The sequence below is a fragment of the Varroa jacobsoni genome, unplaced genomic scaffold, assembly GCF_002532875.2.
Source record: "Varroa jacobsoni isolate VJ856 unplaced genomic scaffold, vjacob_1.0 scaffold_1038, whole genome shotgun sequence".
NCBI lineage: Eukaryota > Metazoa > Arthropoda > Arachnida > Mesostigmata > Varroidae > Varroa > Varroa jacobsoni.
Window position 1 is genome coordinate 42,075 of NW_019213940.1, and position 16,317 is coordinate 58,391.

At 41.9% G+C, this 16,317-nt stretch overlaps 1 protein-coding gene across 1 annotated transcript in view; it reads left to right on the forward strand.

The window, feature by feature from the left end:
• Positions 1-16,020, forward strand: part of LOC111265990 (uncharacterized) — a 25,698-nt gene extending 9,678 nt beyond the window's left edge. The window contains exons 2-4 of the mRNA XM_022843091.2: positions 10,734-10,848; positions 11,249-11,486; positions 14,218-16,020. Coding sequence (XP_022698826.1) covers positions 10,734-10,848; positions 11,249-11,486; positions 14,218-14,398 — 534 coding nt within the window. The 3' untranslated portion in view covers positions 14,399-16,020. The remainder of the gene's footprint in view (positions 1-10,733; positions 10,849-11,248; positions 11,487-14,217) is intronic.
• Positions 16,021-16,317: the final 297 nt, after the last annotated feature.

A 16,317-nucleotide genomic window follows, 5' to 3' on the forward strand; every position in this document is an offset into this window, starting at 1 on the left:
CCTGTTAGACCGCTTTTATTGGTTATAAAAAAAAAGGTCGAAAATTGATCTGTCTACTCTGAGATTTCAGTTTGGAAAGATGCTTTTTTTTAGCAACTTAAAATTTCGGTGTCAAGCGCATCCTAAAATACGTTCTTTTCTCATATACGTTTAACAGTTTTGTCGACACAAATTTGTAGAAAGTTAGGTGTTTTGTCGAAGTTCCAGGCCTAAAATCAGGTTTCGAGTTAACTTAATTCAGCTAATCCGCTCTAAATACAATTTCCGTTGTTGTCCATCGGATTTTTTTTGTTCTATTGGTCAATATTTATTAGAAATGGAAAAAGCTCAAACGTTGTGAAAACGACAACCTAACTGACTTGACCAGTAACGGCGTTTCTTCAAAAAACAAACTAGAATTTGTTGATGTTTTGTTCTTGCTATAGCTACAATTATCAGTCAATTAAATTCGATAGCTAAATGGATGTGAAAGTACTTTCGGCTCCAGTTAGTAAACGGTACGAACGTTTGCCGCATTTCTGTCCTGACGTCAATTCCGTCAGTATCTGCAACGTTCGAAGTACGCCTCTCAGTGTGACGTTTGTCGCGCAGACGGAATCACTTAACGTCGTTCAGCTACTGTTTATTCGTCTAGGCAAATTCGACAAATGCTTTCCACCACACCATTATCGAGATATAGACTACGCATCTCAATCGTTACAACTCTGGCTAGCATCAACACGAGCATCGTTACTAAAGGCTATCTTTCAATGTTATTTTTTTGTTAAATCACTCGTTGCGGCCGGATCCTACGTGGCTTGCAGTCTTCGATCTTTTGCAGGGAAGGACTGTTCAAATAATCGCAGGGATTTCCGTTACTTGTTACTGATTGTGTGGTACACAACAGTTAGTAGACATCACAGCCTGTTTCCTGGTATTGGCTTGCGATTGTATTACATTTATATGATACCTTGTAGCTAAATGCGCATAGACGGTATCCTTCTGTTGACTGTTACTACTTCGATAACTGCCATTACTGGTGATGTGCGACCAAACGAGTTAATGTAAAGAACCGCCGGCGTCTTATCTGTGTCAGCCTGATCATCAACGAGGGGTAGCAAGCAACGATACGTGTTGAAGGTCTATCCCATGGACAATGGGGCCTGGAGGAATCGTTTAACGATCGTAAGATTTGTGCGGAATTCAACAGCTGCATCGTACTATAGCGGCAGCGGAGCAGTGGCAACGATAGAATCGTCAAAGGGGATGGTAACAATGATTTTATAGTACGTATTTATACTCTCGTTTTTCTTGTTCATGGTATTATTGTTATTCCTGTTGTTTAGCGAAAGCAGAAACCCATTACCACAATCTTCCTCTGATGAACGTCGCTCTAAACCATCGCCTCGTCTGAGCTGACACTCGTGCTATAACCCATCAATATTGTACTTTATATTCGCATCCATTGGTGTTGAGCAATACGTACGCGACAGATATCGGACTCGCAAGCGTGACGTTAGTCATCTCGTCCGCCACAAAACAAAAGCAGCTGTCTCTCGTAGCAGTGAAATTGCATCTATATACATATATATATATATATATGTCTTTCCTCACCCGCTTATTACAATTATTATAATGGTGATGACTAAGCAATGATCCTTTTCCTTTCGCCTCTCCTCGCCTCTGTAGCTTTTCTGATTTTTGTATCGTCGAAGTTTGTTCGCAGCGTCAATTAGGATCGCTTATCGCATTATACACTGAGTTTTTATACGTATAATATGTAAAAGCCACCATTTGTGGCAGCCTTTCGTCCGCTGAGGGAGAAGTAGGCAAAAAACACTGACCAAGTAGCGCGGGTTCGGATTCGGTAGCTCTCAGACTGGCAGGCCTCTGGCAACAGCAGCGAGTAATGTTACGGTTGAACATGAGAATATAGTACGCATTATTAGCGATTGTTAAAAATCTCTAAGCACAGACAAAATTCACGTTGAACTGAAGTGTTTTAGGCTGAAAGAGATCTACTCGGTCACTCCTTTAGTTTTCACTTTGTCGTATGACGCCCGCCACCAAACCTTAGAACGCGGTGATACCCATTTGGTAATCGTGGTCTTCCTCCGCCAGGACCCCACGGACGTACGAATACTCACCATCCAGAGTGATAACACTGCATCCGAATAGAACTGCAGAATCGCCCTCAGCGATGGTTGAACAGACGCAATACGCTTCTATTTTGTTGCTTCCGGGTGACCTTTTCGTGATGTCGTCGCGAATTATTCTAATCGTCGCAGGCGCGTAACAGTTGTTCTCGTAGGCTATAACGTTTTCACAAGTTTTGTTACTACTATACGATTATAATATACAGCCGATAAGACGTTTGCTCGTCAATCCGTGCTCCTTCCAGTGATCTACATGAAAATACTAGGATACGTGCAAATATTACTTTGTTAATTATTTTGCCGGTTCTTTTGATACAATCACAGTAATTGTTGAAGTTGGCACTATTTGAAGCGCCCCTACAGCCGCTTCTACCGCTCCAGCTATCTTTGACTCCGGTTAGCGATGCCCAATGCAGTGTGCTATGTAATCTAGATATTCCACGAACAGTCGATGTTTCTGAGTGACACCGGCAAAGATTTACCACGCATTGGGTGCGTGGCCATATGATGATAACGTGGCCGGTCGAAGAGCGGCGCCGGTCGAAGTCGATTTCGATGTCGTATTTCTACTTCATAAAGAACAGTTAGGGATAAAAACAGCGTCGTGCGTCTACCAATAGCCTCAGTGCTGCCAAATAGCGAAGGCGAGTTATGGGGTAGCGGTAGTTTCATTAGCAGGTCTTGCGTCACAGAGTCCAGTTAGCGCGGATACAATCCAACGCACAAGGGTATGTGCTGCTTACATGCGATTATCATTATTATAATTTGCATTAGAGTTATTACGGCTTCACCTAACCACAACGAAGCACAAATAGTAGATGGAACAAAGTGCAGAAAAAGGCTCGAGGAGATTGGGACGTGAAACGGGAGACAAAATCAACGCTATTTCCCTTCAGCAGATGGCAGGAAAGCCTCAGGCAAAACAATTGTTGCGATATGCATAAAAATGTCGGCTTCTCGCTCGTTCAAAAAGAAACCGGAGCATTACGGATAGCAGTGAGGGATGTAGAGACACCGCTTGTCCGTTACTCTTGCACGAAAAGGCTATTGGAGTTGCCGACACTTAAGCATGAATCTGTACTTTTGCGGTGAAATCAACCGGAACAGTATGCATGTTCATTATTCTTTTAAATATTTGTGGAAGTTTGGAGCAGGAACCGGAAACGCCCCGGAAAATAGCCCGTTTCGATTCTGCTGTCACTCCTGCACGTGCGAATCGAACAGTTCTTATGTAGCAGGTAAGGATAAATAGAGTAAGATAAATGCGACTAGCGTACGGGAGGGACCATGACCATAGTTTTAGCACTTCCAATTACATTATGCAAACAATGCAATTTCTCAACAGAAAACCACTTCACACATTTCCGGTGCGTATATATATACACGACCCTTAACGCATTTACTTATTAAGACACAGAAGTCAGCCGATATATATTCTTCATAATCGTCAGCTTATTATAGGTACACCTCGATTGCGCATGATGGCGCCCGATTACTTAGAAACATGGTGTAGGAGATAAAGCTCAGTGCATATGCGCGCACGCTTGCGGACACCACTGGGTCCAGTATCTTGATCTACGAGTTAAGACGTTGTTGTAGTCGCCGACAGGTGTCGCCACAGGCATAATCACACATAGATAACTACGGACAATTACGAACGCACACGACGATTCATTCCGTTTCCGGCCTCGCCTGCAACAACAGTTCTTGTCACTTACCTAACATCATTGTCTAGATGACAACGGAAGCTTTATCGATAATAATAAATACGTTCACACTGCTGCCAAAAGCGAGCAATAAGCAGTTGCGTACAGGCTCGGGTAACGGTTAACTGGTTGCATGCAGCGAAAAACAACGAAAGAGCGAGCTTACCGAAAGGTAGTTTTTCTCACTCTTCTTAATTTTCGTTTCTTCTTCGGATGCTGCTTTGAATAGGCGCGCATTTATCATTAGATATCTTCGAGATCGAAATAAACGGGTACGTTCGTAAAGGGCATCCTGTCACGCGCGACGTTCACCAGTTGATTGCTGATTCATTTATTTCTGATGCTAGAATACTATCAGATGTCAGCGGTGAGGATCAATACTGTCAGCAACAAATATCCTGATCATCACAAAATCAAAGGTATATTTCATCATTCACGCTAGAATCGGCTATATCCTAAATGGTGTTATACGCTCACAATCCCCATGCCCCTTGCCCTAGGTCTCTAGCGTCTGACTGCGGCGACCACTAGCGACTAGTTACTAAATGATCGAAGAGCAGCAGCGGCAACTCATGGTACCGTCTGCCTGCTTTTGCTTGCCCCTTTTTCGGTATCGCCTACTTTTGTCATGAAACAGCTACATCGTGTCGTTTCGTCTAAGAACTGCAATTCTCCGACGGTTATAATAATGTCTTGTAACGATGTCGCTGATTCGATTTCTGTTTCCCTGCTCCTAGCTTTTTATTGCGTCTTCTGCCGCCGCGCCTCTTGATTCGGCAATTTCAATGGTTGCGGCGACAGCGGTGGCAACGGTGACGGTTATAAGAAAGATAGCGATCACAGACGCACAGGCAGCAACAACAACAACAACAGCAGAAATGGTTTCCTCCGACGATTCCGAAGCCCCAGGGCGGAATCTGACAGTCCTGGTAACGGGGCTAGCAGCAACGATATCAACAGCTGCCACGACTGCTTCAGCGGAAGCAGTAATTGCAAAGAGGCAAGAGAGTCACAAATAGACATATGAATAGGCAAAGAAAGAGCGAACGAGAGCGAGACTTCAGCAGGAAAAACAGGCCAAGGGGTAGGACAAACGCTGAACAGGCAGAGAGAGAAAAGGACCACACGGGCACATCAGCAGCGAAAGTAGAATCTGAAAATAACCGAGCTATTAACGAAACGACCAAGCATTGAGTTAGCTTGCAGGAAGACAGAAGACTCGGCAAGGATTTTTTTGTGGGCTTTTCTTCCGTTACCTTTGGTTTCAGTATCATCTCTTACCTCTGCTGCTATTGTTGCAACGGCTACAGCATCTTCGGGGTCTGCTCCGTCAACGCGCCGTCGATGGCAGTGCGTTAATCGGTTACTCACTTTTATCAGCGCTTCTCTGCCTCGTACTTTTTTTTTATCATTTATCGAGCGAAGAGCAGCAGTTCCTGTCACCCAGACATATATGACAATGCCAGCGGTAGCATAGAATAAAAATGAAATTAACAAAAAAATATGGATTGAGGGTGGACGGAAAAGTTATTCTTCGATTTATACGTGTGGCTGATGCACATCGATGCAATCTGTACGTATTACCGATGGGGAGGTGCCCGCAGCGGTTATTACAATTGTTCCTGCCGTCGCGTCGGCTATTTTTGAGATTGTAACACGTAGTAGTGCATCTAGCACCAGTCGTTGAGGTGATTCTGAAAATTCGGGTTTTTATGCTACTTGTGGCATGAACGTCATTGTTGCAGAGCAAGCAGCAGACGCCGTTTTTATAAGTCGAGGCATTATTTTGTGAAATTATCATGCTAATGTATGAGGCTAAAGTCGTTCAACGAGAAGGGAAACTTTTCTACTGTAAGAGCAGAAGACTGGCACAAACATGGCCTCCCGAACGTTACAAATTATTAGTGGTCTATTTCATACCCACGACCATAACTGCTTATAGTATGAAGAGTGACGCCTGTTGAAAAGAAATGAGGTCCAAACGTCACCCAGCGCTTCTCGGTAATATTAATAGCTAGAAAAAGATTGAAGTGGTTGGATTCTAAGAAGAGGCAAGTACAATTTTTCGAACCCCTTCAAGGTCGTTATATATTGTTAATGCTCAGATAATGCCGCGATGCAATTATAGAATGGATTGAGAACGCTCTATAGCGCTCGATTTGGAACATCGTACGTCTGTGAGGAGCTGCGGATAATCATATAGATATATATTATACATATATATATATGAACACATGGTTTTGATTTAACGCGCAGCAATGTTAACAATCGCAATTGACTAGTAATGATGGCCGGCCTATTATCAATATTTGAACAAGTAAAAAATTTATTCCTGTGCAGATTAAAACATACTAAATAATCTGTATCAAAAATATACTTCATGGAGTAAACTGATTTGTTAGTTGAAAAAACAAATAATTTTGCGCAGTATGTTAAAATTTCACACATATTAAAAACTGTCGTAAACGATTAAGCTGAGAAATCGAATACCACTTTAAGGTAGACATTTATATTGTTGCTCTTCGAGGACGAACCTACGCGAGTGATTCAAGGCCTTACCCTCTTTACTGGTTCTTCCGTTTGGGACACAGAGGTCGTTCATATAATAGCTTCGGATATTGTTGATATTTCTAAAAAATAAATTGCCAAAGCCAGCTCTCTACCGGTGGGTGAGCTGTGACATGGTCAATTTGAGGGCATTCGTGGAAAGAAAAAAGGTATTATGCAATTTGTAGAAAACTCATGACGCGATAATGTCAATTCAACACGATCATTAGATAGATGAGTGAAGACCTTTATTTTTTTGATAAACTATGTCTGTAGGCAGATGGCCGCATTGACGTGCACATGCAGCTGCAGATTTAAGTCCTGCCCCGCAACTTTTTGAAGGGGTATCACATTTAACTTAGCAGCCATCAGGGTTGTTAAGACCAAAACGAGGTGGTTGATTCCTCTTTCAATGTGCGTATCAGAAATTAACGCCTCAGAGTTTCTGAACAGATCGACAATCAACTGGCGAAAAATTAACGTACTTGTCATCCATTATTGCTGGCCAGGATCCATAATGGATTTAGCCAAAGTAAATATTAGCGCCCGCCGTTGTTCTGTTTCTGATATTCTATCAAAGCGTTCCACTTATCTTGCGGCAGCAGGTGCTGAACTTTCCCACGCTAATTATTATCTGTTTATACTACGATCAAGTTGTCACTAGTCCATTGTAGTGATTCTGATACTCTAAAACGAAACCGATATCGATTTTTTGAACTTACGTAAATGTTATATTTTCGATTTATATGTGTCTTGAGTGCTACGAGTTTTAGGCAGCTCGAGATACAGCCTATATGGGTGTTTTTTAAAAAAAATGTTAGCTAGAAAAAAATAAATATTCAATACCAAGGCAGGCATTGCTTGTTTCTTTAGATAATCCGGTATTCTAAAGCTAAGGAAAGTAAGTAATTTTTACATTGGGATATTTCGCAATTTTTTAATCGAAAATTGTCCGAAAAGCTCATTTTGTCTGACAGGATGCTGCCACGTACTTATAAAAAGACATCTATACGTTTGAGAGGAGGGCGGGTGAGGGTGGAAGGTTTGGGCTGTACAATGAGCTGTATAGAGCTCAACACTAACTCCGAATACAATAATCTTTTTCTTCCACAGTCGTACGATGACTGGCTTGCTCCTTTCCATGACTGGCAGCAGGCATAAGCCTAACTGCGTCTTCCTTCACTCTTACATGCTCATCACTCTCCAGAAAACGGAAAGTCATTCTAAATTATTCCCCGTGTTGCTATAGCAAGATAGCAACGCTTGCCAGGCCATTAATAAGCTCTCTCCCTTGTGGTCTAATTCTGCTGTTACCCCTACTGCAATAAGGGTCTGCATGGAGGCAATGTTGTCAAATGCGAACATTTGTGCGGGGCACATGGAAGGTGCTTTACATTGACTGACTCGAAATACCGACTAACTTCATCGCTGCCAGCTATCAATTCTGATAGAGCCTTCGCTAGATGACCGTTTGATTGGCGTTTGCTGGACAGGGGAAAATCGACGTTAGCAGGCATTGTACGACAACGGAGGCTATAGAAAGGGACTCTAGCATCAACAGAACGACCACTGGGAATAGCGGTCCTCGTCGAACTGTATAACAGAAAAAGAAGCAAGCCAATTGAATTCCACTATCCACGTATATATTGACCGCGTCACAAAATAGGCTAACGGCCATCAAAGCGCACCGCCTTTTTTACTGCTGCTTTCGAGGCATTCATCAAGAATTGCACCCTACACAGGGCCATGTCTATGCCGAAGTCACATGAAGTATTCGATGTTACAGTAACTAAACAGAGTCGACATATGCGAGGTAGACACAGTAGAAAATCACTGGGTTGATACGCTGATGAAAACGGAAATCACCTACGTGACACAAAAACAAACGTGTGTAAATCTATAGAAAATAGTTACAACCCATTTACACCCGCTGTAAACAAACACAGCAGGGTGAGTGTAATGGGAGACAAAACGATGCATAAATAACCAACTGGGTAACAGTAACAAGGACGAGAGGCATTGGCCGTTGATCCTACTTATTCCGATGAACATTTCAGTTTTTCGATTTGTTTTCTTGCTATGCTCTCCGTGTTCGATCTTGAATAACTACGAAAACTTCGTTCGGCTAGCGTAGTTCGCTAGGGGACGCGAAGGGAAGATTTAGTAATTAAACTGAATTATTTTACAACATATACTCGCGAAGTAGTCGAAGCCAGCGGCCTGGTGTAATAGGTCGTTTATTATTATGTAATTATGGAGGCCAAGACTTAATTGTTGTTGCATAGGAAGTAGGACGTGTAACAACAGGAATATATTTAGATTTTGGTTTAGTGTTATGTTCGTATAGAAAAGTATTAGAAGTCGCGGAGACCGGCGTCACAAGCAAAGCGAAAAAGCTGCCCATCGCACTGTGAGTAAAAGGCGAAGTTCGGCCGTGTAAAAGACTTTAGGTAGAACTAGGTAGTGTTATTTGCCCTACGGTACCGCGCTATTTAATTGGTCTATTAATAGATCAACGTGTCGATTTGGATTTTCCTATTCGAATTATAAATCCGGCGCAGATTTAGACAACCGGTTTCATATGGAAGCAAAAATTAGTACCATTCTATTTTTATCCTTACATTTTGTTAGAAGTCATTTGAACGAAATTTAAAAGCTATCTTGCCTAGCTATTCAAAATATATTCATACATGTTAAATCTAAAATGAACGATCACGATGTATATATATATATATATATATATAGCACGTCTATCGGAGATAGACGACGGACCTTTGTCATTTAACGTCATACTTTTTTTTTGTTTCGACAGATTCGTTGCGTCAACGTGCTCGGCATAGTCGACCAAATACATCTCGTGCCTCGTTGAGCTCCGTTGTATGCGAATCTGTTAAATTGCACCTGCAGTACTTATGCCTAAATAGCAAGAAACAGCATCAGACCTCCTCCTTTTTATTTTTTGTTTTGTTTTATTTTAGCAACGTCTATAATAAATATATCCACATTTGTATATGTACAAAGCCCTATCATTTAATAATAACAATTTTCCACAAAAATAGGCAACGCAGGAAGCTATATTGATCATTTTAGATCAACGGTATTCGTTCTTCTTCTGTTGTTTCCGAATACAAATTACATGAAGACGATTCCATAATGTCGATCAACCGTACCTGGCCACTGGTCGATATCATGCTCCAGCGAAATGTAAATATATATGATACCAACGAAAACGCTCCGGACGCCTTTAATCAGGCTTGATAGCCGTTGACCAAACGTTTTTGATTTCTGTTAGATTCGTTAAGCGACGACTGATTCATCGTTGACGCCGCACTGACCTTTTTGTGCATCCTAGATCCAGTCTAAGCGCCTTTATGGCATTGCTGTTCTGTTGTTGCCTTCCAGCAACGGTTCATTGCTTCGTTAAATATCAGCCAGTCATCATCTGGCACTCTTTTTTCTTCCGTTGCTGCGGTGGCGGCTCCTGCATGACGGAAATATCTATTTACATGGTGTTGAATAGATAATTGCAGTCGCCATTATGTGTGTGTGAGCGTATTTTCGAGATCTACACACTTCTGTCCCTGTATTCGTGTGTGGCATGCTTGAATCGGTGTATGTGCGTGCATGAATATAAGTTTTTAATGATGGATTACACGAAGTGGTCATCTGCAATAACTTCGACGCAACAGATACCAATAAATTATTCCCCCCCATTGCATTAAGATACTGCAAGCGTATCCGGAGAAGGCGAGGGGTCACAGGGCGAACGATGGGAAACGACTCGTTAGTCGGCAGAATGATGTTATCAAAATTTGTCGTCATTGACATGCCGGCATTTATCATTCCTTGAATAGTGGCCCGGTTGTAGTTTGTCTTTTAGTTTTGCTTGAATAAGTGATGTCTTATTTATTGATGTTTGGTTAGCGGGATCCAGCTCGATATCTGAATATCGTAGGCATGCTTCAAGTGTCCTAATCATATTTCTGGAAGTTTTGAAGGGAACGCTTAAACCAACGTGTCGGGACTCATTTCGAGATAAATTACGAAATCAAACTTTATAATAAAAGTTGCGACGTGGCAGACATACGTTGCTACTTCACACTGCAAAAATTGGCAGCGCGCTTCCTCATTGCCAAGTATAATTATAATTAGTCCTATTTTTTTTTACTTATTTTCCAGCGGTACGGTACGTTACCTTGCCTCGCTAATTAAGAGTAGCATCGTATGTGACCAATAAACGGTACATTTGCGCATCATAATCCCTACTGGCGAATTTGTTTATATTTTCATATATCACTTCGATAATAATGTAGGCGCATTACTTTATTCTACTCATCGATTACAGGGCTCGCTAATGGAGAAGGACAACCAGCTATTTAGGCAGCTCCTTGATCTTCATGACTCGATAACGGATCTGCGGAAATCGCAGATTATCTCACCTCCCACGCCATCGGATATTGGTAACGTATGCAAGTATGGATGCCAAGCAATATATGAGTTCGTTAACTAAATTATATTTTGAATATTGAATACATTTAGCTCTGTCGAAGATTCTAAATGGCCATTTGCCTATGTATCTCTGAAAAGCACGTGCCAGTAATGTTGTCAAACTGGGATTGATCACAGAGTACCTATTAAACGAGGTTCCCGTTCATTATCGACTGTACATTTCCGCTTTACTATGGAAGACTTATATAGCATATACTGAAGATACTATTTGTACGTTACAGCAGGATTCGTTTTTAATCAACGTGACTTAACTAGTCCATCACCACTCTCTATCGCCAAACACATCTAATTCTTACACTCGGACTCCGTTACGGTTTCAACGTCGTCTATCCTAATCATTCGTTATTTCAGTAATTCCTGCTCACTACAGCTACTTTGGTTCGATATCTCGTTCGAGCTCGTTCAGTTCATCGGAAAGCAGTGATACAACAGTGTCTCCAGCTTCATCCCCTGCCGGATCGCCCCTCACTCTGACGCCTTCAGCGACGCCATCGTCAACCCCATTGTCGACTCCATTGTCGACACCTGTTTCACCTTCGGCCATGTCGACAACTTCCTCCTCGCGAAGCTCGTACTCTGTAAAGCAAAGGTAGCACTGCTAGTGCTCTCCCTTAACCCCTTCCCTGATTCCTCTAACAAGTTCCCTTGGAAATAGTGCTGAAAAATTAGAGAAAACATAAGAAGCTCCGTTACGCTTTGGAGATGTGCATATCCAGAAAGTCTGTACAGCAAATACCTGCTAATGGAAGCTTCATGATCTCGAAAGTATCGTCTGCACATGCACAGTCGATACCTCGAAACATGCAGATCGTATGTGAAACCCGTACAGCGGTATTAAGACGATATTTACACCTTTTTATTTACTGTACACGTATGCCGAATGCATTGCATACTTCTTTGTTAAATTGTCGTTACTGTTTTCTTAGCATAAAGTTGATGTATTACAATTTGATAATATAATTGCTGTTGTTTAATAAGGTCTGCATTTCTTAAATTGGAGACAACAACTATAATTGGTAGCTATAACAAGCATTCTTTCTTGTACATCGTAGAAAAATTAGCCAGGTCTAGCACTATCTCCATTTCGGCGGCACGATATTTCAACGAACCTCGCCTGTGCCCGGTGACCCTATCATGGCATGGTTTTGCCTAATACAGGTTGTTGTTGGCAAGCACGATCCGGTTTAATTTAGCATCCTCCGAGCAGGGTTTAACCCAGAAATTCATTCGTTTGAGGTGCCAAAAAACGACTACATAGTAAAGGTTACAACTGGTACCGTTGCCAATAGATGGGTCATCGTCACAGACAAGGATGCGTTGAAATTTTTCGTCTTTCTTCTCCACCCATCTCTTCTTCCCGTCTGACCCCCCACCCCCAACCTCCGACCCCAAGAACGGTTTCCCACGCATCAGTCTTCAAAAATCGCACAGCGAACGAATTGAATAGGACGTCCTTTTCTACCCCAGCCTGCCGATGTATAGGCGAAGACTACACAGGGCGAAGTGCAGCAGCAGTACATCCCGGTTTGATTTTTCCTTTTATCCTCTGTGTTCCTGTTTTAACTTCCGGGCCGCATGAGCTAAGTAAACCGCCAAAGATTCTTGGGTGCCCGGCTTGCCAGCAGTTTGCTATCTTGACCTTTTATAATTTGTTTCATACAGTTACCTAGCTTAATCAAATTAAAGTAGAATAAAGAGGTTTAATAAAGCCAGTTAATTATCTAGTCCGATCAATTATTAGCTATCTATCTATTATCCGTATATATTTAATACACAGATTTGCAGCTGCTGGAAGCCCGAAAGGTTGATGGCGGACTCCGTTAACGGATCTGTGAGTCTCTCTCTATTTCTGGAAAGATCTGGGTGTTGCCGGTATTATGGAGTAGATCTGGTTTATGGTCTGTAACTTAATAGTCGATCGTTAGATTGGGTGGGAATTTTACATTTTTCGTGCAGGTATCGTCTTCTTTCCTAATACTAGTTTTTATCACATGTCCCCTTGTCTTTAACGTCAACCTGTATCAATTTTAAGCTGTTCGTCCGCCTAATTTATGTCTAAGTTTTTTTATTTATTTGTTTATGTTTAATTCTGATGTTAACTTTGCAATATGTTATTGTCAGTGTCGTGTTCTACCCGGTAATTGTTCAATCGTCATCTTTGTAGCATTCGAGAACTTCTCGGTGGCAATTTTTTGTTGCCTCTCTCCTCGGGATGAGCTGTGGTATTTCATCTTTCTCGTGGCGTCCCCCACGTTCTTCGGTTGTTCTTTTTCTGCCTTTGCATTCGATTTTTCAAACAAATTCTTCACAACATGTCATGGTAATCGCTCTCAGCTGACTGTTTTCAAGGTGGCACACTTTCGATCATGATCGATGTTTTGGCTTATTGTTGTCTGCTCGAGATCCGAAGATTGTTTGATGAGTGTGGGCTTCCAGAGTTGGCGGAGTCCTGCAAAACCTTCGGTGATGGTTGATTGCGGTTGACACTTACCCATCTCGTTCTATTTCTCATGTGGGTCGGCGGTAATACATATGCGTGGTCTTGACCATGTTGGTTTTTCGTCGTCATAGTGGTTGTTGTTCGATGTCGACAGGGCTTCGGTAGGTGGGAACACTACATACAGCTAGATACGCCACTGACCGTCAACACGCCTGTGTGCCCTTCCACTTTCCCTAACATTCAACATGATTATTAGTACCCTACACATAACATGCATAAATACTTGCCATCAATAACAAGGTTATATGAGTTAACAATATTTGCGCACACTGGCTGGCAGCTCGCGGACGGCTGATAGATAGATATATATATATATATATATAAAATGTTTCCGTGAACTTTGTCGTACCTTAGATAGACTTGATTGGCTGATTGATTGATGTAATTGGCTGGTTCATTGATTGATGGTTAATTAATACGACTTATTGATATGATGTCTTTGACTGATTAGTTGTTTTGTCCGTATTCGTACTCTGTATAAGTGTGTTTTTCTTACGTGTGTCGATAGGGTGAAGTGGTTTACGGTGCTATACGCCTGCAATTGCCGCTGCTCGAAAATTGTACAAGCCGACACTGATGCGTTAATCATACGATAGTAGCTAACGATGGTCGTGAAGTGTAATAATAGTATAGTACGTGTTAGGCCTGTACCGGTGACAGGTTGACATGCTATTCTGTTTGCGTCTCTAACAACAACGAAACGTGGGAGGCTGTGCTCGAACCCGTGCCCGAGCGTGCCGGGATCGAGCATGGCTTCATGCGTCCGCACATCCGCTAAAGATCAGTCACCTTTCTAATATTCTTCGTATGAATCTCATAGGTCAACCTGCTGTCGACGCTGTAGCGCCTATAGCCAACGGCAGAACAAGTGTCGCCAGCTATCGGGTTCGAGTTTCAGCCGCAAAAAACGCTCGTTCTCCATCTCCAACATCTCGTCAGGATCCGACTCCGGTTTCGAGCTGAAGCTTCACTCGGAGAGCGATCACGAAATCTTCGTGTGACATGACGTCGTCTAGGTATCGAGCATAACAATACAGTCACTGTAGCAGTTCCCTGATGTGGCACCGAAGCCTGGAAGATCGACAGCCATCGTTCGAGATAGCTTTGCGAATCATTCGGCAATCAAAACAGATGAAAGTTATGATTAGTATATTTATTATTAGGGTTTTGTTGCTGACTGGGAGTTGCTAGCCGATTGTAGATTGTACATAGCATGAGTGAGTTTCGAACGTGAGGCTTCTATTCCACGTTTGCTGATGATACAAATGATAGCAGTGATCGCGTTGACTAAGGTGAATACGATAGGTAACGAGGCAGCAATTCGAACATGAATGAGCTGGAAGCTTGAAGTAAACAAAGCAAGAGACGAAAGATCCTAGACTGGTCAAATAAACTTGAATAGCTGTTTTCTATTCGTCTCTACAACTTCTATTCTATCTACAGTTGTACAGCAGTGAACTCAAAGCAATAACCATAAGGAGAGAACAATCAATATTCATATAATACGAACAAATCCTTCTACTATAAACAACTGATATTTTTCTGCAGTTAAGCCTAACGAAATACAACACCATATCAGCTCCATGCTTTCGCTTGTATCCGAGAGAATATTTGTTCTAGATGGGCGTGAACAGATAGCGTTGTTTTTGAACAAACGATAAAACAAAATAAAAGAAGGCTCGAAAACTGTAACGAAGCAAAATCGACAGCATAAATGGCTGTGCACGCAATAATTGAATTGGTCAACATACATAAATGGTTGAGTGCGGATGAAATGGATTGTTCTCCGATCTCTCCGTAGTGCGCGGAGAGCTCCGGAGTTTCCGCTTGTACAGCCGGTAGCTAAAAGCTCGAGCTGTGTGTGTGTTCGGGATCGCTCGAACTAACTCAATCTGCTGATGGTTCAGCTGAGAGGTGAGATTAATCAAAACAAAGATCCCCTCACTTTCCATAAGGATCCACTTTCGTGCGACTCACTTTTTCCCTTATTTTAGACTACACAACGTACACGAGCATATATAGATACGTCTATCACTGTAGGCTCTTTGAATGCATTTGTGAACACCGGATCACCGTGGATTACCTCAAGTTCAAAAAAGCTTAGAAAAAATTGCTGGTTTCCAGTTCGTCCCACATACCCTAAAAGAACTGCATTATCACATGACATTTTACACGGATATTTAGTATCTGATCCTACACTTACCAGCAAAAGAGGTTTACCTCTGTAATAAAATATGGTCTAGGTTATTTTTGCGCTTAGTTGAAATGACGGACATGAATGTGGCAAGCTTATTGAGGTCATCCATGAGTGGCAAACAACAGCAGCTTCTAAAATATAGAATAAAACATGAAGTTTGAAAATAACAGGACCTCTACGAAGCACCCTATTCGCCCCCTATGCCTTTTTCCCTCATAGGCATTAAAGTAGGGCCATTTGTAGCGCCGTAGCACTGTCAGGCTTTTTTATTGTAAATAGCAAATATCCCTTTCGTTCCTTAAACCCGCTATAACATTTTCATGGCTGTATTACTTCTTGCCAGTAGCAACACTACATGAATATTCAAAGTAATCAGTAGAACAGACGGCCGATGGAAGAATAAATCATTGTATGAGTTAATATTCAGACTGTGTGTGTTTCCTGCGATGAACTGTTTTCCTGTTATTAATAATAACAGTAAGTTTGTCAGATGAATAAATCTACTTACATAGGATGCAGAAAAACTAAGTAGTTCCAGTTATATTGCATTCAGCCTGCTATTCACTCTCATTATAGTTCACTGCTTATGCCACCAGCAGTAAGGACTCTATTTGCTATGATGCTATCGTTTGTAAAATCTCGTACGATAAGGAAGCGTCGAAGCAAAAAAAATTATCAACGAATACGTGAAAATTCATAGGTGTAAGCACCCATGCGAAACCT